Source organism: Acanthochromis polyacanthus, chromosome 3 (assembly GCF_021347895.1).
Source record: "Acanthochromis polyacanthus isolate Apoly-LR-REF ecotype Palm Island chromosome 3, KAUST_Apoly_ChrSc, whole genome shotgun sequence".
Classification (NCBI taxonomy): domain Eukaryota; kingdom Metazoa; phylum Chordata; class Actinopteri; family Pomacentridae; genus Acanthochromis; species Acanthochromis polyacanthus.
This window is the reverse complement of record NC_067115.1, coordinates 46,739,969-46,758,957: the sequence shown is the minus strand read 5'-3', so window position 1 is coordinate 46,758,957 and position 18,989 is coordinate 46,739,969. Positions and strand designations below refer to the sequence as shown.

The window sequence follows — 18,989 nt, the reverse complement described above, 5'->3', positions numbered from 1 at the left end:
TGTTTCCTGTCTGATTGGACGAAACTTGAGAATGTTTGTGTTCAGACCAGATGAGATCATTTAGAATTATTAGATTTATTGATTCATTATTTCAGAGATGATCCATTTAAAACGATCAACATTAGACTTTAAGTTCATTTTGTTCTAAATGTTTGAACCTCATCTGGTTTTCTGTTTATTTGATTTAGCGCCACCTTCAGTGCGATCGAGTTCATTCCTCAAATCAGTTCATAGAAACCAGAAAAATTCACAATCATTTCTGTTCTGGAGATGATCTGTTGACTCCAGCTGCAGGTTGAACCAGGAAACTCTGCTCAGAATTAGTGTTTGATTCCTTTTGTTGTGGCCTGAAGTTCAACCTCTAGTTTCTTCAGTTCATCTTCAGAGCTGCATCCGTCATTTCCTGATCAATTGATCAGCTGTTTGATCTGGAATATGCATCAGATCTTCAGTTTTCTGTCACAGAGGGAAGAAACCAGAAGAAGCTGTTTTTATTCAAATTACTCAAACTGATGAATGGAATTAGCTGATAACTAATCACTGAATCGTTGCTGCTGTTTGTCTGAATCTGAACTCGAAAACGTGAAAAGAAACATGAACGTTTTTAGACTTTCAGAACCAAGAATGGACTCCAGGAAACATCCTGTGCTTTCTGTAAAGTCTTTAATCTGATGAACCTGCACCTCCTGAGCTCATCATCTAGTTTAAAAACATGAATCTAAAGGAGCCTGAGCTGCAGAACTCAGACGCTCAATCAGTCCAGGAGAACATCTCAGATCTTCACTGTTCAGGACGAATCACCGTTTTACCTTCAGGAGTTTCTGATCTCAGTGGGTTCCTCAGGTTGACCTGGTCTGAGATGATTAGCTGTTGGTGTCAGGTGTTCTTCCTGAATCTCAGATGTTCTCCATCTTCAGGTAAACAGGTCAGAACCCGTCCAGGTTTGCTTTGGGTTTTCCCAGCAGGTCCAGTCCAGTCCGAGCCGCCAGCAGAGAAACCGTCCTGCTGCAGCCGGAGCTCAGCGCCATGTCCAGCGCTGTCTGACCGGCAGCGTTCCTCTGCCTCCCGCTGGCGTTACACCTGGAAGCAGAAAGACAGGTGAGTCAGAGTGGGAGGAGCTACAGGTGAACTTCTCATCTCACACAGCTGCTGTTTCAGGACAACAACGTGACCAGGGGCCTGTTTCACGAAGCAGGTTCAAGAAACTCTGAGTTTCATCCTCAACTCTGAGTTGATCTACTCTGAGATAGAAAACTCTGAGTTCTCGGTTTCACAACGGCTGATTTGAGTTGGTTTAATCAACTCGGAGTAGTTTGACCCGGAGTTACGCGCGTGCACCGCAAGTCTGAAAAGACAGCATCAATGGAACCCCGATTCGACGAGTCACCATGGAAACGGGGAAGCGAAAGGCTGCGTTTTTGAACTGGAAGTTTTTAACGCGCTCATATGGCGAGTTTGAACACGTTTTTAGAAAGAAGTGCAACACCGCTGCAGCTGTAAAAGAGAGAGAGACGGCGTGGAGAACAGCCCGGATCAATGCGTAAGTTTAAATGTAGTCCTTTGTAATCGTAATAATATTACAGGGAATAACTGTCTGAATGGTAGAATATTAAAGGTCCCATATTATGCTATTTTTCAGTCACGTCATATAGGTCTCAGAAGCCCAAAAACATAGTTTTCAAGTTTGTTCACCCCAAAATCATCCTTTGTTCGGAGTTTCAACTTTCGAAAAATTCCCTCTCACCAGCCCTCCTCAGAACAGGCTGTTTCTGGGCTGCTTCCAGGTAAGCAAATGAACACATCTGTCCACTCCCCCTCCCCTCTCTGGGAGAGGACGCTGCTTACAACAAGCTGTCACCGAGGGACTGAGCCGCCTCTTGGGAGCAAACCCAAGAGGAAAAGAGCCGGCCAGCGGAGAGTTCGCTCCCGTAATCCCCGACAGCTTCACCACGCCAAGAACCCGCCGCCCCTTGACGAAATGGTGGGCCGCCACAGGCAGCAGCCGCTAGCAGGAGAGATGCTCCGGCAGCCGGCCGCCACCGTCAAAAGCAGACCCAACTCAAACTCGAATGTTTGAGCAGACATATTCACAAAATGTGTTGCAGCAAGGCAGGGAGGAAACAGTTTTCAAATTCAAACCTCATAATGAGGCTACTGCAACACACACTACTGTAAGAACACTTTCACAATGTGAGATTTGCATAATATGTCCCCTTTAAGTTATTTCATTTAGGTGGAATCTCGCGGGGGAGGCGGCTTTGAGCAAACGGCAATCTTTTCTCACGAGACCGGGAAAAGCTCCCAAAAAGCAACCGAAGCCTCATTACGAGCTACGCAATTCTTCATAAAGAAAAAGAAGGCCTTTTCAGATGGGGCGGTTGTCAAAGAAGCAATGATGATAATTACTAAAACTGTGCTTGAAGACGAGAAGTACGGAACCGATGTCATCTCCACTCTCTCTGACACTGGGGGCATCTTGGCCGACCAGTTGGACCGTGATCTGGTGAGGTGGAGGAGCTTCAGTATCCAGTGTGACGAGTCGGTGGACAGCGCAGCGGATGGTCTTTATCAGGATGGCGTTTGATGATTTCTCTACAAAAGAAGAACTTGTGACACTACTGCCCTTAAAGACAACTACCAGGGGAGTGGACATCTGTAACGCGGTGAAGGAGTTTTTACCGCTGGACAAGCTGGTATCTGTGATTACGGATGGAGCTGCTATGATCGACCGACACAGGATTCATGCTCACTGTAAAGGTGACACGGAGTTCCCAAACTTTCTGCATTACCACTGCATCATCCACCAGCACAAGTGATCTGCTTTGAGCACGTGATGATTCCCGTTGTAAAGATCATAAACAGATCCGTTCCAAAGCAAAACAGCACAGAACATTCAAGGTTCTATTGGAGGAGCTGTCAGCTGAACACGGTGACCTGCTACTACACAGAAATCCGACGGCTCAGCAGGGGACGAATTCTGCTTCGTTTTTGTCACTTTTGGGTGAAATCAAAGAGTTCATGCAGTCCAGAGGGGAAGACGCCTCGCTGCTGGAGGACACTGACTGGACAGTTGACCTCGCATTTTTAACGGACATTACTGGGAAACTGAACAGTTTGAACTGTGAGCTGCAAGGCAAAGGTAAGACTGTTGCTGAAATGATAAGTGCTTTAAATGCATTTAAAGCTAAGATGAGCCTTTTCTCTGTGCATTTAAAGAGAAAAAAGGTGCTGCACTTTCCCTCTGTGCTGAAAGACAATAGTTCTGCATCTGAGGCTTTAACAAAGTTGCAGAAAAGTACTGTCAGGTCACAGAAAGACTTGGACAAGAATTTGAGAACAGGTTTTGTGACCTGGGTCAGCTTGAGCCATGCCTGTCATTCATTTCTAATCCTTTCATGCATTGCTGAGCAGCTAAGTGCAACGTTCAGCCTTGATGCTGGACAGATGGAGCTTGAGATTGTAACACTGCAGAATGACCTCCACCCCAAAGCCTACCAGGGAGCACCAAACTTTGGGGCCTTTGACACAGAAAAGTACGGTGGTGTTTGCACAGCAGCTTTGAAGGTTGCAAGCCTGTTTGGGTCAACCTGTCTGTGAATCAGCCTTTTCTGACGTGAACTTCATCAAGAACAAACACAGAACACGCCTCACTGACGCACATCTGCAAGACTCACTCAGAGCTGCAGTGTCAAGTTACACACCAGAGTACCACACACTGGTGGAGAGCATGCAACGCCAGGCGTCCCACTACCTACAAAGAAACAGGCGTTCAGCTCAAAATGTGTCATTCATGATGCCTTAATGGAACATTTGATAGCACAACTGTTAAGTGCATTTTTTTCTTAGGCTTGTACAGGGTTTTTGTTTAAAATGTGAAACATGCTGCGGAGGTACATTGTGATTTTCTTGGACTGTTGTAGAAGTGATCATTTGAAAATGTTCAATTTAAAGACACTTGCACTTGAGAACTTGCAACAAGAAATAAAGTGTTGCATATTGGTATTAATCTATTTTCAATCTTATTGTTGTTATTTATTGTGAGAAATCATTAACATGATCAGTGTCTTCACACTTAGTCTTCACATAATAACATATAGTTAAAGCTAAATTGAGCAAATCGGCTATTTCAGAAGTGTTATCAAACTGGTAGCTCTTTGCCCTAATCGGTTTCAAAAAGGTTGGTGACCCCTGATCTAGGAACTATCCAGGAACCATCTAGGAACTACCCAGGAACCATCTAGGAACTACCCAGGAACCTACCAGATCTTTGATTGTTTCTCCAAGTTCAGTCTCTAAAACCATCCAGCTCTTCAACCAAACTGTCTCCATGAGGACCATCCAGGAAAGGAAGACCAAGAGTCTCCTCTGCTGCTGAGAAGTCCATCTGAGTCTCCAGCCTCAGAAATGTCCAGTTAACAGTAGCTCAGATTAGAGCCCAGATAAATGCCACCCAGAGTTCTAGTAGCAGTCACATCTCTTCATCACCTGTTCAGAGGAGGAACCCTGAACCAGCATGGCTACCACAGCATCCTGCAGCCACATGACATCACATCAGGTTTGGTTTAGGTGGACCATCATTTACTCTCCAACAGGACAATGAGCCCAAACACACCTCCAGGCTGTGGAAGGACTATCTGACCTAGGAGATGATGGAGATGACCTGACCTCCACAGTCACCTGACCTAAACCCAGTCCAGATGGTTTGGGATGAGATGGAGCACAGAGTGAAGGTAGAAGGACCAACAAGAGCTCAGCATCTCTGGAGATTCCTTAGGACTGTTGGAGAACCACTTCAGGTTCTACCTCATGAAGCTCATCCAGAGAATAACAGGAGTGTTCAAAGCAGGAATCGGAGCATCAACAGAACGGACAGATTCTGAGTCATTATTGGTCATGTTTAATTCAAACTGAATCATTTTAGGAATCTAAAATATAAAACATGTTCTGACTTATTTCACACTTTGCTTCTTCCATAATTCCAGATGTGTTCATTCATAGTTTGATGCCTTCAGTGAGAATCTACATGGAAATAGTCATGGAGATAAAGAATTCAATGAGAAGATGTGTCCAGACTACAGACTGCTAGTGGAGCTCGCAGTCTGACATTTTCTTCAAATTGTCTGTAAAGTAACTCACTGAGACCGTCGATGCTTCGCTCTGTAACGCTGCTCAGACTCTCAGCCCGAACCACCGGTCCGATCCCTCCGCCTGACGGTCCAGCTCCGTCCTCTTCAGGACTCACCTGAGATGAAACACCAACTTTACATATGGAACTTCTGTTTCTTGTTTCTCTGATGACTTCCAGATGCCTCCTGAAACTCACCGGTTTGGTTTCCCTCCCAGCCGACACGAAGCTGACGGTCAGACTGACCTCGTACTGATCCTCCTGAACCATGGCAGAAACCACCTGAGCAGCAGAACACAGGACAGAGAAGCTCAGGTCGGAGCTGACGACAGGTCATGTGACTGCTGGACAGGTGAGGTGCAGGTGAGCGTACCCGACCCAGGCGAGGTTCACCCAGCAGAGCCCTGAAAGGGGCGTGGTTCTGGGCGTAACTCCTCAGGTGAGCACACACATGATCCAGCTGCTTCCTCCAGTAACCTGAAGACAAAACACCTCAGAGACACAACAACCAAAGAGAAAAAACAACAACCACAGAGACACAACAACAACAGAAAGAGAAACAACAACAGCCACAGAGACACAACAACAACAGAGACAACAGAAAAACAATGACAGAGAGACAACGACAACCAAAGAGAAAAAACAACAACCACAGAGACACAACAACAACAACAGAAAGAGAAACAACAACAGAGACACAACAACAACAACAGAGACAACAGAAAAACAACGACAGAGAGACAACGACAACCACAGAGACACAACAACAACAGAGACAACAACAACAACAGAGACACAACAACAACCACCAAAGAGAAAAAACAACAACCACAGAGAAACAACAACCACAGAGACACAACAACAACAGAGACAACAGAAAAACAACGACAGAGAGACAACGACAACCACAGAGACACAACAACAACAGAGACAACAGAAAAACAACGACAGAGAGACAACGACAACCACAGAGACACAACAACCAAAGAGAAACAACAACAACAACAACAACAGAGACACAACAACCACCAAAGAGAAAAAACAACAACCACAGAGACACAACAACAGAAAGAGAAACAACAACAGCCACAGAGACACAACAACAACAGAGACAACAGAAAAACAATGACAGAGAGACAACGACAACCACAGAGACACAACAACCAAAGAGAAACAACAACAACAACAACAACAACAGAGACAACAGAAAAACAATGACAGAGTGACAACGACAACAGAGACAACAGAAAAACAATGACAGAGTGACAACGACAACAGAGACAACAGAAAAACAATGACAGAGAGACAACGACAACCACAGAGACACAACAACCAAAGAGAAACAACAACAACAACAACAACAACAACAACAGAGACACAACAACCACCAAAGAGAAAAAACAACAACCACAGAGACGAAACAACAACAACCACAGAGAAACAACAACCACAGAGACACAACAACAACAAAAACAACAGACACACACTAAGATACACACACCTCGTCCTGGGCTGACGGCGGTCAGCGGCGGTCGGGGGTCTTGGCTGAGTGGCTCCGCCCTCTGCTGCTGCTTCCTGTGCAGCTCAGTGGCTGATGGGTAATAGAGTCCTACAGTCTGTGTGGACCGATCCACAGTGGGCAGGGCTAACTTCACGCTGGGGGCGGGGTCTGATGAGGGCGTGGCCTGTAAACAGACAGAAGACTGGATGAAATGTGTGATGTCAGGTTAACTGACTGCGTGGTGGTACAGCATACCTGGCCAGTGGCTCTGCCCCCAACAGGTGGTGTGACATCACTGTAGGTTGTGGGCGGGGCCGGTGATTCCAGGAAGACCCCACAGGATCCACAGTAGGAAGCATTTGGGTCTCCGTTAGCTCCACAGCACCAACACACCACACAACTGACTGCATGTCCGCACTGATAACACATCACATCACTACATATCCCATAATGCCTTACACACATGCTAGCTTAGCACAAAGGCTCAGAGCTCATCTCCATCCAGCTAAAGGAAAACAAATCTGAAAGACACTGAAGATTTTATTTTCTGACACAAAAATCAAAAGAAACTAAATATCAACATTGAAGCACGTGATGCTAACATTAGCGTTTGTGTTGTGGAAGCTAAAGTTAGCTAAAGTGCACTGACCACAGTTCTCCTTATGTTTACCATTATTTCAGACTGATAACAAGAAAACATCTGTTAGCTGGAGCATATTAGCTTAGCCTAGAGACATGAGCAGGAAGCTACTGTTAGCTGTTAGCTACTGTTAGCTGTTAGTTACTGTTAGCTGAGAGATTTTCTACCTGAGCATATTAGCTTAGCTTAGAGACGTTTGGAGGAATCTACTGTAAGCTGGAAGATACTGTTAGCTGAGAGCTTTTCTACTTGGCCGTGTTAGCTTAGCTTATAGACATTAGCAAGAAGTTACTGTTAGCTGAGAACTTTTCTACTTGGTCGTGTTAACTTAGCTTATAGAAGTTAGCAAGAAGCTACTTTTAGCTGAGAACTTTTCTACTTGGTCGTGTTAGCTTAGCTTATAGACATTAGCAAGAAGCTACTGTTAGCTGAGAGCTTTTCTACTTGGCCTTGTTAGCTTAGCTTATAGACGTTAGCAAGAAGCTACTGTTAGCTGAGAACTTTTCTATTTGGCCTTGTTAGCTTAGCTTATAGATGTTAGCAAGAAGCTACTGTTAGCTGACAGCTTTTCTACTTGGCCTTGTTAGCTTAGCTTATAGACGTTAGCAAGAAGCTACTGTTAGCTGAGAGCTTTTCTACCTGAGTGTGTTAGCTTAGCTTGTAGATGTTAGCAGGAAGCTACTGTTAGCTGTAAGCTACTGTTAGCTGTTAGCATCCTGTATGTACAGATGCAGGATGACCACAAAGAGATTTAATATCCAGTAAAGAAGGAGCCAGGTGTGTCCAGGTGTGTTCCCTGGTTGGTCAGGTGGACGGTAATGTGGTGTGACCTCATGTGTGTCCAGGTGTGTTTGCTCACCTTAGAGCCACACCAGTCACAGTATCTGGCGTCGCTATGGTTCATCCGCTGACACCTGGAGCAGGATGCCCACCTGCCACCTGCTGACGGGACAGAGGGGGCGGAGCTACCGACACCTGCCTGCAGCAGCAAATCAGAGTTCAGTTTGTGCAAGTGCAGCAGGTGAGACAAAGTGTGAGCGTACAGATGGAGTTACCTGCTGCAGGTGAGTCTCACAGGTCAGACAGCTGGACAGGTGGGCTGGATTCCCACTTCCACAGCAAACACACAACACATGGCCCTGTACAACAACACAGATGTGTCTGCTGTGTGTCTACCTCTAGTGTGTGTCTGTTGTGTGTCTGCTGTGTGTCTACCTCCAGCCGCTGCTCATCGATCGGAGCTCCACAGATCAAACAGTTCTCAGTGTTGACAGGAACCAGACTGTTACAGAATACACACAGCAGCATCTGACACACACACACACACACACACACACACACACACACACACACACACACACACACACACACACTGTGTTTTCCTATCATTGTGGGGACTTACCATTGACTCCCATTCATATCTAACCCCCAACCTTAACCCAGACCAAACAATGTCTAACCCTAAAGAAACGTTTTTGCACTTTTACTTTTTTCAGTAACAACAACATGACCAAAGAAAACACTGTTTAAACTGGTGGGGCCCAAAATGAGGTCCCCACAAATGACATGTTTTTTGGTTTTCCTATGGTTGTGGGGACATTTGGTTCCCACAAGTATAGCCAGCACCTGGGCGCGCACACACACACACACACACACACACACACCACACACACACACACACACACACACACACACACACACACACACACACACACACACACACACACACACACACACACACACACACCAGGTCACCTGTCTTCACCTGGACTGTGACTCTCATTTGTGTGCAGTACCTGTCCTCCCTCAGCAGGGGGCAGCCTCTGAACAGGAACCGGAGGAACCACAGCTCCACACCGAGGACAGAACCGAGCCAGAGGGTCCAACGGACGGAGGACCAGGCACTGAAGACACCTGGACAGACAGACTTTAAATGTTTGTGTGGATTCTGAGTTACACCATGAGGTCAGAAGTATTCGGACGCTCGCTGTCCTCTCCTCCTTAAATCCTAATGAGAGGCAGCTATCAGCCGTCCACATACTTTTGGTTCAGGTCTGAGTGGAGGTGTGTGCGTACCGCAGGAAGTCGGTCTGTCGCTGGAGGCGGGACGCCGGCGTGCCGCTCAGGTCACCTGACCCCTGACAGACAGGAAGTACACCACAATAAGAGCTCCCAGAGCGACAGCAGCTCCAGAATGAACGAATCGTTTTACCTCCAGCTGGGTCCCAGAACCGAGCTGACAGAGAGGAAGACCTGACTGAGGACAGTTTCCCATCATCCTCGGCTCTGAAAACAGACGACAGGTGTGAAGACGATGCAGGTGAGCTTTAGGATCATGTTTCTAATAATATTTAAAGATATCAGCTGATCAGCTCCTGATGTTTAAGACAGAATGTTCTCCATCAGGTGTGTGACTCACCTGCAGGCCTCAGTGAAGCAGCAGAGTTCTCAGCAGGACAGGACATTCCTTCAGACGGAGGCTGGAACAGAAACAGGTGACCGTCTGAAGGAACATCTGGAGTGTGCAGCTGCAGGTGTTCCAGGTGTTTCCAGGTGTATGCTTACCTGCCGTGTGTCCTGCAGGACCTCCGGGTCCGTCCCGGTACCTGCCTGGTCCACAGAGAACACCTTGGTCACCACGGAGCTCTGCCTGCCGTCGCTGGAACACAGTCACACAGACGTTACCTGGACAGGTGCAGCTTCAGCACACCTGAGCTCCACACGGAGTCACAGACAAACAACACGTGATGATGACGACGTCGATGAGGTCACCTGTCCTCAGGTGAGTCTTACCTGGTCTCAGCCAGCGCTCTGACAGACACCCGACCTGCAGGCAGCAGCACCGGTTCTCTGTAGCTCCTGCTGGACGCTGCCGGCCGCGACCCGTCCAAAGTGTAGAAGATCTGCACACCTGGAGTATCTACACACACACACACACACAGGTGTTACCTGACTGGAGGCAGACAGGTGTGTGTTACCTGACTGGAGGCAGACAGGTGTGTGTTACCTGACTGGAGGCAGACAGGTGTGCTGGTGTCAATGTGGTTCTTGACTCTGTTTGTCTGCGGTTGGATCATTGGAATGATGAGTGGAGCTGACACCGCCCCCGCTGCCATGACAACAGCTACCTGCCATCATCAATCAATCAATCAATCAATCAGAAAAGTGGCAGGATGCTCCATCAGTTTAAGTATTTTCAGTTAAAGTACTTAAAGTATCCAAAGATCCAAAAATACTTCAAACTGAAGTACTTTAGTCAGAAATACTACAGAAGAAAACTTGACCTGAATTCATGAAATAGATTCATTAATAAAATCAGATTCGATAGAAATCAATTCATCATTTTTAAGTACTTAGGGTCAACAGTCCAGAGCAATGGAGAGTGTGGAAAAGAGGTGAAGAAGCGTGTACAGGCAGGCTGGAACGGCTGGAGAAAAGTGTCAGGTGTGATGTGTGATAGAAGAGTTTCAGCTAAAATGAAAGGAAAGGTTTACAAAACTGTGGTGAGACCAGCCATGTTGTTTGGTCTGGAGACAGTGTCCCTGAGGAAAAGACAGGAGGCAGAGCTGGAGGTAGCAGAAGTGAAGATGCTGAGGTTCTCTTTGGGAGTGACCAGGATGGATAGGATCAGGAATGAGGACATCAGAGGGACAGCACATGTTAGAGGCTTTGGAGATAAAGTCAGAGAGGCCAGACTGAGATGGTTCAGACATGTCCAGAGGAGAGAGAGTGAATATATTGGTAGAAGGATGCTGAGTTTCCCACTGCCAGGCAGGAGGCCTAGAGGAAGACCAAAGAGGAGGTTTATGGATGTGGTTAAAGAGGACATGAAGGTAGTTGGTGTGAGAGAAGAGGATGCAGCAGACAGGGTTAGATGGAGGCAATTGATTCACTGTGGCGACCCCTGAAGGGAAAAGCTGAAAGGAAAAGAAGAAGAAGAAGAAATCAATTAATCAATAATCAATCATCAGGAAATAATCAGAAAGTAGAAAAACATCGATACGCAGACAAAAACTAGCAGATCAAAGTTCTTCACTTTGGGGAGGTTTTTTTTTTCATTTTATTGAGACTTGGAGCAGAAACACTTTCTACTGGTTCCAGTTTACTGCCTGAGACCGGACAGCCGTGGAGGTAAACAAACAGTAAACAAACAGTAAACAAACGGTAATCAGACCTGTGGGTGAAGCTGCGGATCTTCAGGACTCTTCGACCGTCGCTGCGTTTACAGGAGGTCACCATGGCAACGGACTATGACCCGCCCGACCCGCCGGGCTGCTCCGGTACCGAGAGGACCTTTGATTAAACTGAACTTTCTGGAAGGAGACAGAATGGTGGGAGAGTTTCAGGTAGTTTTTATTTTATCTAAGGAGTTCTGAAAAGCCAATTTAATAAAGTAAATAATAAATAAAACCTATTTAAAAAACACAAAAAAGTTGAGCAAACATTCAAAATAAGTACCGAAGAATACAACCAATAAATAAAGCAAAATCAAACATCAACATCAAAACACGTTTAAAACTATTTAACTTCTCGTGTCTTTTTTAACGTGTTTCATGTGTGTTCATAAAATCTGAGAAGTTTAATCATTTCATTAAGCAAATAAAACAACAATTTTATTCCGAATACATAAGAGGGATAATGTAATAAAAATAAAAACTAAAATCTAAAGTACCCTGTATATTAACCACAGTTCAGACAGGAATGTCTCGTGTTTTTAATCAGGCGATTTTCGAGACACTTCCGGCTCCAGGAGGATTTTAAGGACCCCGGCATTACGCACGCCTGTTTGACAACAACATTAGCATTCAGGCTAACAGACTAACAGGCTCACAGGCTCCAGAGCAGCAGAGGTTCAGTAAACATGGCTGAAGTGAAGGTGAAGAAGGAGGCCAACCTGTCGGACCCCGCGGAGGTCGAGAACAGGTCAGAGAATCCGCCCTGCTGGATGCGCCGCTGTCTCCGGGGAGCCGCTCTGCGGACTCCGCCTGAATTCTGTTACATTTAATGTTTACTCGGTTAAAATTAGACACACTGAGAAAATACGTTAATTAATACATTTCCCGAACAGCAGTGAGTCGTTTGTCACTTCGGCGTTAATTCAGCTCATCCAGCTTCTTTCATTTGAACGAAATGTGAACTTTTATTGTCGCTTTAATGGCGCCTCGAGATGGCTCAGAGAGGAACTTCTCTCACGGATGTTGTCGCTCATTTGAGAGATTTTAGAGGAAAATTTCTAGCTGCAGTTCTGGATGTGTTGCCGAATTGGAGCATTTGTGTTTGTTTGTGAGAAATCAGATCCAGGTTAGTTTATAACCAAGAAAATGTCGCAAAAAGTGATTTTCAACAGAGTTTGGCTCAAATTTAGATGCAGCTCCGGACTGTGGACAGCAGGCAGAGGAAAAGGAAAGTTGTTCCGGAGGTTTATGCTCATAATTAGACTTTACCTGGGCTTCATGTTTGCGTGTGTGTGTGTCTGTCCAGGATCAAAGAACTGTGTCAGCAGTTTCCTCAGGGCATCACAGACCAGGTGATCCAGAACGACCTGCCTCACCTGGAGCCTCAGCAGAGAGCCATGGCCATCAACAAGCTGCTGTCTCTGGTCAGTGGCTTCCTCTCAGCATCCTCCATCCTTTATCTATCCTCCATCTGTCCTCCACCATCCTCTTCCTGACAGGTCATAAATCACAGCTGTAGGTTCTAATGAAACAGGTGATTCAGGTGTGATGTCATATTTACCTGCTGTTCCTTTAATCTGATGCTGTGAGGTGATGATGTCTGATTTTATTAAAAACCTGCTGCCTCGACTCCTCAGGCAGTGCCATCGGGGACTTATTGATCTCCTGTCATGTTGTTTCAGGGTCAGCTGGACCTGCTGAGGAACAGCTCAGGTCTGCTGTACAGACTGAAGGACTCTCAGAGCAGCAGGTGAGCTCACCTGTACCTCTCCTGTAAATGGATTTATATCTTTTGAACACTGTTATTATTTTGAAACACGTTTTGGTTTATTAATATTAGAATTATTATTAATTATTGTGTAACTTGGTGAAGTTGTTCTGCTGCTGCCGTTGCCATGGAAACCGTCTGTTTGTGTTTCAGTAAGATGAAAGGTTCAGACAACCAGGAGAAGCTGGTTTACCAGGTCATAGAGGATGCTGGAAACAAAGGTTTGTGTGTCTGTCACTGTTGTGTGTTTGTTTGTGTGTTTGTGTGTGTTAATGTTGTGTGTTTGTGTGTCTGCAGGAATCTGGAGCAGAGACATTCGCTTTAAGAGCAACCTTCCTCTGACGGAGATCAACAAGATCCTGAAGAACCTGGAGAGCAAGAAGCTCATCAAAGCTGTGAAGTCTGTGGCTGTGAGTTCAGCTGCACCGATCAGTGATCAATAGTCACTGATCAATAACCACTGATCAATAACCACTGATCAATAACCACTGATCAATCAACAAAATGACTGAAAAGTCTGACATGGAAACAATAAATAATCAATAAAAATATCGATGTCAGGAAAAATACTAAGATACTGGTACTGTATTAATAAGATGTTAGAAAACATGCTAACAACATGTTAACGACACGTCCACAACTCGTCTCTGTAATACTCTGTTGGACCTCCTTTAGGCATGGAGGTGGCAGCATCATCATAATATCAATTTAACTGACTCAAGTCTGAGTCCGAAAGACCACAAATGTACTCTACATTTGTGGTCATTCAGACTTGGTTCTTCAGGTTCTTGATGGGTCTAAGTCAGGACTTTGGGGAGATCAGTCTAGAACCTTCATTCAAAAGCTTCATTCCAGCCTGATGGAACCATTTCTTTCCCACGTCTGATGTGTGTTTGGGCTCATTGTCTGGTTGAAACATCCAACTGTGTCCAAGATCAACCTTCTGCTGATGGTTTTAGGTTTTCATGAAGAACATGGAGGTGATCCTCCTTCTTCATTGTTCCATTTAGTTTGTGTAAAGCTCCAGTTCCACAGAGCATGATACTGCCACCTCCATACTTGGTGGTAGGTTTGGTGTTCTTGGGGTTCAAAAAAGTCCAAGACCCGCCTAAGACAGTCTGAAACTAGTCTTTATCAAACCTAAACCAGTTCAAAAAAAGATCCAGAACCAGTCAGAATCCAGTCTGAGACCAGTCATAAAAGTCCCAGAACAAACTCGGGACCAAAACCAAACCTAAACTACCAAGAAAGTTCAAGATCCACATAAGACATTCTGAAACCAGTCCTGAACTGATCTTTAAAGGTCTGAAGCAGCAACAAAATCAAACCTAAACCAAAAAAAAATGTGTAAAACCAGTCTGAAACCAGTCCTAAAAAAGTCATAAACCAGTACAATATCAGATCCAAAACCAAACCTAAACTCCTGTGCCCATCACTCTGGAACAGGGTCAGTCTGGACTCATCACATTTGTTCCTGGAAGATGATGGTTCTCCACTATCCTTCAGGTTCTCATGATGCGTTGGACGGTTTCATCTCCTTAGTTGTTTTCTTTGCTTGATGCAGGCCAATAATTTGACCCTTCTGAGACAGATTCACATCCTTTCCATGACCACAGGATGTGTCTTCCAACATTTAAGAAATGAGAATCAGCTCGGGTTAGAGAAGCTGTTTCATCACTGCAGTAATTATCCAGTGGGAGGATCTGAACTATTTGCTGAGTTAAATCCCGGTGGAGACTTTTTTTGGACAGGCGGTGTATATTTAAAGGTCCCTAAACATAAAATTGCAGTAAAATATTCTGAAACGTTTCCTGACCGTCGTTTTCTTGCCAGGCCTCCAAGAAGAAGGTCTACATGCTGTACAACCTGCAGCCCGACCGCTCTGTCACCGGTGGCGCCTGGTACAGTGATCAGGACTTCGAGTCCGAGTTCGTGGAGGTTCTCAACCAGCAGTGCTTCAAGTTCCTGCAGAGCAAAGTAGGAAAACTTTATTTACACCGACGGTCAAGTTTTTAATGTGTGAACATGGAGACCAGCAGGGGGCAGCACCCACCCACATTAGACACAGCTGCAGTCAGACTCAGGGACATCATGTTGAGGTTTAGCTGCTCTACAGGTGTGTTTAGCTGCTGTACAGGTGTGTCTGAGGGTCACCTGACTGACCTCACCTGTGTGTTCTGTGTCCAGGCTGAAGCTGCGAGGGACAGCAAGCAGAGTCCGATGGTCCAGAGGAACAGCTCCTTCGCCACGTCACACGAAGTCTGGAAATACATCTGTGAGCTGGGAATCAGCAAGGTGACATCACACATCCAACCACCAATCACACACTGCCTCTGCAAGTCACCTGTGTGTCCTGATGAACCTCTTTACCTTCATCCAGCTTTAATCCGTTACAGAGAATCTGTCAGATTTAGATTCTCTGAAGCTGCTTTAAAACTCAGTTTGACTGAACTCAACAGATTCAAGAAAATTAAACATTAGAGCCCAACGGTTGGCTCAACTCGGTCCAGATAGAAGGACTCGGTCCAGGTAGAAGGACTCGGTCCAGGTAGAACGACGGGTGGAGCATTAACTGGCAGACTTAGTATTGGCGCGTTTCCTACGGTATTGTTGCGTTTCCTACGGTATTGTCGCGTTTCCTACGGTATTGTTGCGTTTCCTACGGTATTGTTGCGTTTCCTACGGTATTGTTGCGTTTCCTACGGTATTGTCGCGTTTCCCACGGTATTGTCGTTTTTCGTACAGTATCGTTGTGTTTTCCTAAGGTGTTGTGTTTTCCTACGGTATTGTCGTCTTTCTCTGTAAAGTTGTGTGTGTCTTCAGGTGGACCTGTCGATGGACGACATTGAGACCATCCTGAACACGCTGATCTACGATGGGAAGGTGGAGATGACGGTGATCGCGGCTAAGGAGGGCACGGTGGGCAGCGTGGACGGACAGATGAAGCTGTACCGAGGCGTGAACGCCGTCATCCAGCCCACCGGCCTCGTCAAGACGCCCTGCGGACTCTGCCCGGTAACCGCTGACACCTACACACCTGATGCTGCCGTCAGAGCTTCCTGTCAGAGCTTCCTTTCAGCTGATTGGTCTGTTTCTGCAGGTGTTCGAGGACTGTCACGAAGGAGGAGAGATCTCTCCGTCCAGCTGCATCTACATGACCGAGTGGTTGGACTTCTGACTGCTGGAGTCCTCGCTGTTGTTTCTATCTTCTTTATTTTCTATTTAATAAAACATTCGTTAAACTTCCTGCTTCGTCTCTGAATCCCATCAGCAGGTCCCTCAGTCCTCCGGTTACCAAGATCTGATGGTTTGTTCTATGGAGGAGCTTTAATGTCATTAAAGTGTTGAACAGGAAACCTGCAGCAGAGTTTAGTGTTGATGAACCGTTCAGACGTCTGCAGGCTGAACAACAAGCAGCTAGAAGTGGAACAAACACAACTACACAACATTCTCACTGTTTACTACGGTGGTAGTCTGTAGCTGTGCAGTGTAGTTTTTGTGTAGTTGTGTAGTTGTGTTGTTTAGTTCAGTGGTGTAGTAGTTGTGTAGTTCAGGGCTGCTCATTTCTTCTCTCCATTCTAATGATGAACGCCGTCTCTCTGTGACTCTAATAATATATAAATAATATAATTTCAAAATAATACAATAATATAATTTAATAAATTAATACATGATTTATATATTAATTTAATATCATCTGTTTCTCTGAGTCTGTTTAGAATCACAACAACAAGAATAATAGTTACTTTTAAATATTTTGTAATAATGTATTTCTAGAATTAATAAGTTCTTGTGACAAACTTCAGGTCTCAGGAATAAAATCATCTCCACATGAATATTTGAAACAAACTCGGAGAATCAGAAAACATTAGTGAAAAACCTGATAAACCAGAATATTATGGAGCAATAGGAGTGCCAAATCAAAATATAAATAAATAAATAATTAAATAAATAAAAAGGAAAATTTTGTCTTTGCTTTTACCTTTTCTGTTTTTTCCTTTTATTTATTTATTTATTTATTTCTCTTTATATTTCCACATTTATTTATTTATTTATTTATTTCTCTTTATATTTCCACATTTATTTATTTATTTATTTATTTCTCTTTATATTTCCACATTTATTTATTTATTTATTTATTTCTCTTTATATTTCCACATTTATTTATTTATTTATTTATTTATTTCCCTTTATATTTCCTCAGTCCACCAAGAAAAGGAAAAATGCAAATCAGTTTGCTCTGGGCGGGGATTCTGAACACAGGAGTCCTGCCTGACACCAGCTCCCAGCACGGCTGAAGTGAAGCCATGTCACCGTTGAGCTTCGGCTTATTCTGCCACTGATAAGAAAATAAACATTAATTTACCGAATTAGCAGCGTCCTTTCAGTGTCTGATGGAAGAATCAGCCGAAGTTCCACGGTGACACGGCTTCACTTCAGCCGTGGTCGGAGCTGGCGTCAGGAAAGAAGCCTGTGTGCGGGTACGACTCCCCACCCTGAAAAGGAAGCCCCGCCCAGACGAAACTGATTTGCATTTTTCTATTTCATGGTGTCAGGCATTATGAAATAACCACCAAGAAATAAAATGCAAATCAGTTTGCTTTCACTTGGTGGACTGAGCTGTCAATCAAATGGCTCTAGGCGGGGCTTCCTCGTCGTTCCTGATCACAGGCCGCTCAGAGGGGCGTGTCGTGTCTACTCTTCATATGCCTGTGAACGACGAGGAAGCCCCGCCTAGAGCCATTTGATTGACAGCTCAGTCCACCAAGTGAAAGCAAACTGATTTGCATTTTATTTCTTGGTGGTTATTTCATAATGCCTGACACCATGAAATAGAAAAATGCAAATCAGTTTCGTCTGGGCGGGGCTTCCTTTTCAGGGTGGGGAGTCGTTCCCGCACACAGGCTTCTGTCCTGACGCCAGCTCCGATCACGGCTGAAGTGAAGCCGTGTCACCGTGGAACTTCGGCTGATTCTGCCATCAGACACTGAAAGGACGCTGCTAATTCGGTAAATTAATGTTTATTTTCTTATCAGTGGCAGAATAAGCCGAAGCTCAACGGTGACATGGCTTCACTTCAGCCGTGCTGGGAGCTGGTGTCAGGCAGGACTCCTGTGTTCAGAATCCCCGCCCAGAGCAAACTGATTTGCATTTTTCCTTTTCTTGGTGGACTGAGGAAATATAAAGGGAAATAAATAAATAAATGTGGAAATATAAAGAGAAATAAATAAATAAATAAATAAATGTGGAAATATAAAGAGAAATAAATAAATAAATAAATAAATAAAAGCAAAAAACAGAAAAGGTAAAAGCAAAGACAAAATTTTCCTTTTTATTTATTTATTTATTTATTTATTTCTCTTTATATTTCCACATTTATTTATTTATTTATTTATATTTTGATTTGGCACTCCTATCGCTCCATAGAATATAAAGATCCAACATGGAGATAATAAAATGTAAGAACAGTTTCTTTGTTCCATCCTCTGGACTTTATTCAAGTTCGAACCGGATCGATCTCGGCCCCAGTACTCTGAGAGGTTCTGTCCAATCACAGCTCATTAAGCAGCTCTAATGGCCTCCCTGCTCAGATCATGTTCCACTGATGGAGCCGCTTTACCCACAATCCCCTGCTGCTGATAAACAACATCATCATCATCAGCAGCATCTGAAGGTTCCATCATAGAACTTGTTCTGGAATGTTCCTTCAGCGTTAGACAGCATCTCCTTCAAGTTAAACACGATTCCATCAAATGCTCAGAGAAAGTTTTAACGTCCCT

General features: G+C 44.8%; 2 protein-coding genes across 6 annotated transcripts; one reads left to right on the top strand and one right to left on the bottom strand.

Annotated features, from left to right (window-relative positions):
- Positions 1-51: 51 nt before the first annotated feature.
- LOC110970658 (double zinc ribbon and ankyrin repeat-containing protein 1) lies at positions 52-11,546 on the bottom strand. 4 transcript variants are annotated; one of them, XR_007940785.1, is made up of 18 exons: positions 11,441-11,546; positions 10,274-10,394; positions 10,060-10,186; positions 9,832-9,925; positions 9,686-9,746; positions 9,479-9,552; positions 9,343-9,404; positions 9,063-9,180; positions 8,482-8,574; positions 8,322-8,405; positions 8,126-8,245; positions 6,882-7,043; positions 6,627-6,828; positions 5,499-5,602; positions 5,324-5,407; positions 5,137-5,242; positions 810-1,080; positions 52-456 (listed from the first exon to the last, which is right to left on the bottom strand). XR_007940785.1 is itself a non-coding variant. In XM_051945301.1 (17 exons), exons 2-17 carry the CDS (start codon positions 10,380-10,382, stop codon positions 1,019-1,021), a joined length of 1,662 nt encoding a protein of 553 aa, XP_051801261.1. In that variant the 5' UTR covers positions 10,383-10,394; positions 11,441-11,546; the 3' UTR covers positions 647-1,018. The 4 variants fall into 4 exon arrangements, 3 of the variants coding, with proteins under 3 accessions (XP_051801261.1, XP_051801262.1, XP_051801263.1); XM_051945301.1 differs by lacking the exon at positions 52-456 and having other exon boundaries at positions 647-1,080; XM_051945302.1 differs by lacking the exon at positions 52-456 and having other exon boundaries at positions 647-1,080; positions 6,627-6,810.
- Positions 9,462-16,455, top strand: LOC127530197 (DNA-directed RNA polymerase III subunit RPC6). 2 transcript variants are annotated; one of them, XM_051945305.1, is made up of 11 exons: positions 9,462-9,586; positions 9,673-9,761; positions 9,850-10,048; positions 12,748-12,865; positions 13,124-13,191; positions 13,363-13,430; positions 13,507-13,619; positions 15,043-15,186; positions 15,397-15,504; positions 16,033-16,224; positions 16,310-16,455. In XM_051945305.1, the coding sequence occupies exons 3-11, from the start codon at positions 10,014-10,016 to the stop codon at positions 16,385-16,387; spliced, it is 924 nt and encodes a 307-aa protein (XP_051801265.1). In that variant the 5' UTR covers positions 9,462-9,586; positions 9,673-9,761; positions 9,850-10,013; the 3' UTR covers positions 16,388-16,455. The 2 variants fall into 2 exon arrangements, with proteins under 2 accessions (XP_051801265.1, XP_051801264.1); XM_051945304.1 differs by lacking the exons at positions 9,462-9,586; positions 9,673-9,761; positions 9,850-10,048 and adding an exon at positions 12,004-12,189.
- The last annotated feature ends 2,534 nt before the right edge of the window (positions 16,456-18,989 follow it).

What these genes read in the sequence shown, in the direction of transcription:
- LOC110970658 (XM_051945301.1), bottom strand. Translation starts at nt 10,382, where the DNA reads ATGGCAGCGGGGGCGGTGTCAGCTCCACTCATCATTCCAATGATCCAA. An exon ending in GTTCTGGGACCCAGCTGGAG is followed by an intron (nt 9,405 to 9,478) that starts GTAAAACGATTC and finishes CCTGTCTGTCAG; the next exon opens with GGGTCAGGTGACCTGAGCGG. An exon ending in GGGGCAGAGCCACTGGCCAG is followed by an intron (nt 6,829 to 6,881) that starts GTATGCTGTACC and finishes CATTTCATCCAG; the next exon opens with TCTTCTGTCTGTTTACAGGC.
- LOC127530197 (XM_051945304.1), top strand. Translation starts at nt 12,128, where the DNA reads ATGGCTGAAGTGAAGGTGAAGAAGGAGGCCAACCTGTCGGACCCCGCG. An exon ending in CCCGCGGAGGTCGAGAACAG is followed by an intron (nt 12,190 to 12,747) that starts GTCAGAGAATCC and finishes GTGTCTGTCCAG; the next exon opens with GATCAAAGAACTGTGTCAGC. An exon ending in TCAACAAGCTGCTGTCTCTG is followed by an intron (nt 12,866 to 13,123) that starts GTCAGTGGCTTC and finishes ATGTTGTTTCAG; the next exon opens with GGTCAGCTGGACCTGCTGAG.